Raw genomic sequence first — 2,036 nt, 5'->3', positions numbered from 1 at the left:
AGGGTATTAGAATTTAGAGTAATAATTTTGTTGCAACTATGCTGTGAGTGTGATATACAAAGGGACAAAGCTTCCTCACAGAGATAAGGGGGGTTAAAAAAAACCCAAAACAAACGTAAAATGTACACTATTATATACAAAGAAACTGCAAAGGGGGTCTATCAGACCTGACACTGCAACATTCAGATGTGTTAATACTGAGCTTATAAATTAATTAAGAGATACAATATATAATTGAGAGTTGTTAATACTGAGCTTACAAGTTAATTAAGAGATACAATATATAAATGGAATATAAACCTTGCAGATGGTAAACTCCAATTACAGAGTCGGACACACACAAAAAAAGAGAGAAACTTGAGTTAGCAAAATCTGCAGATGAATAACAGCTATGTCTCCTGCTCTGCAGCCTTTAAACGTTTAACAGTGAGGTATAACATGCAGAGAAATAAGAGGTAAAATAACATAGAGAAATGTCAAATAAGAGCATGCACACGTCTATACGGATAAATACAACTCTGCTAAATCAAAGCTTTAATCCTGTTTCTTTTGAAGAAGACAAACTTCAAAGATTGTGCTTGCTCCCTCAGGAATGGGTTAACTTCCCGGATTGCAGCCACTCCCATGGTGATGTCAGATGTAATCTGAGCACGCAGACTGCATAAAAGGCCGCACGCAGGCGGTAGCAGAGGCACAGCAGCCAGTTGTTGTTACTGATACAGTCGGTGCTGAACAACATACACAGACACTATAGCCATGTCCACCTCTCTGAGAGTCAGCCCATCTGTACATGGGTACCATTTTGACACAGCTTCCCGGAAGAGAGCCACAGCCAACATATTTGAGGGTGTAGATCAAGACTCCCTGCAAAGGCTGTTTAAAAAAAGTGGTGACAAAAAAGCAGAAGACAGAGCCAGAATAATCTTCTGTATTGACCAGGATAATGAGGAGAAAGCCCGAGCATTACAAGCTCTAAGACAGAGGACCAGAGATAAGATTATGCAATTCCTCAAACTTAAAAAGCTTCCACTCAAAGTGATGATCTGAGATTCTGCTCCAGAGAGCTTGCAATCTAATTCAAGTATGGCGAAGAGGAAAAAAAAGAAGCTCCCCAGAGAGTTGTCTGGACTGGAGAAATCTAATCCAAGGATGGTCCACAGAACTGGCAAATCCAACGTTACCAGAAAGGACTGGGATAGCTGAGTATCAAGTCTAGAGGAGTATTCCTCAAATCTTAAAAGACTGGGCTTAATAACTGGCCATGCAATTTTAAGATGGAGAAATGTTCAAATATAAGAGACTGGTGTGAAGAGCTTGCAATCCAATCCTAAAGTCGCTCTGTGAGTTGGTGATCAACAAAAAGGTGCCTGTTTGGAAGATGCAAACACCTGTATCCAGAGAATGTGCAGGGTGTTGGTAGAGACATGTGCCCAGCACACCCTCCTTGCAGGGTATTTGGAGGGCAGACACATACAGACTCTGCAGTGTTAAAGGGTCTGAGCACAGAGAAAGAGACACAGGACTGATAACTTATTGTACCACGAAGAATGACTTTCATTTGCTGATATTTGGTGCTGTTATAAACGTATTACCTAAATTATTGATTTTGCCTTTTACTATGTTGTTTTTTTTAAATAAATATTATTAATTTATATGCTTACTCTGTGTATCTTATTTTTTATTACAGAAAAAAAATTCATTTAAATTGTGTTTAAAAATGTTTTCATACTACTAGTATTAAGGTTTTTAATGGTGCATAATTCTGTATTAATTACTGTTTTATCATCACATCACTCAAATTCCTATATTGTTCTCAGACATCTATCACTTTTAATAACTGGAAAATACCAAGGGACATTTTTTGTTTGGGTACTCACATATGAGTAATTCACTTAGACTGTTTATGGCATCAACACCAGCTTTGCAGAACAATTCTAAGGGTTTTAACATTTACTGAGTGTGTGAAGAGAATTAGGTGGTACAACATATGTGTTTTTACAGTGAATGTAATAGCAGATGGCTGCTTCAAATACAGA

At 37.9% G+C, this 2,036-nt stretch overlaps 1 protein-coding gene across 1 annotated transcript; it reads left to right on the top strand.

Moving 5' to 3' along the window:
- Positions 1-705: 705 nt before the first annotated feature.
- Positions 706-1,660, top strand: TCIM (transcriptional and immune response regulator). The gene has a single exon (XM_053716085.1). It carries the CDS (start codon positions 757-759, stop codon positions 1,045-1,047), a length of 291 nt encoding a protein of 96 aa, XP_053572060.1. The 5' UTR covers positions 706-756; the 3' UTR covers positions 1,048-1,660.
- Positions 1,661-2,036: the final 376 nt, after the last annotated feature.

This window comes from Bombina bombina, chromosome 6, assembly GCF_027579735.1.
Source record: "Bombina bombina isolate aBomBom1 chromosome 6, aBomBom1.pri, whole genome shotgun sequence".
NCBI lineage: Eukaryota > Metazoa > Chordata > Amphibia > Anura > Bombinatoridae > Bombina > Bombina bombina.
The sequence above is the reverse complement of the archived record's forward strand: the minus strand, read 5'-3'. Positions and strand labels throughout refer to the sequence as shown.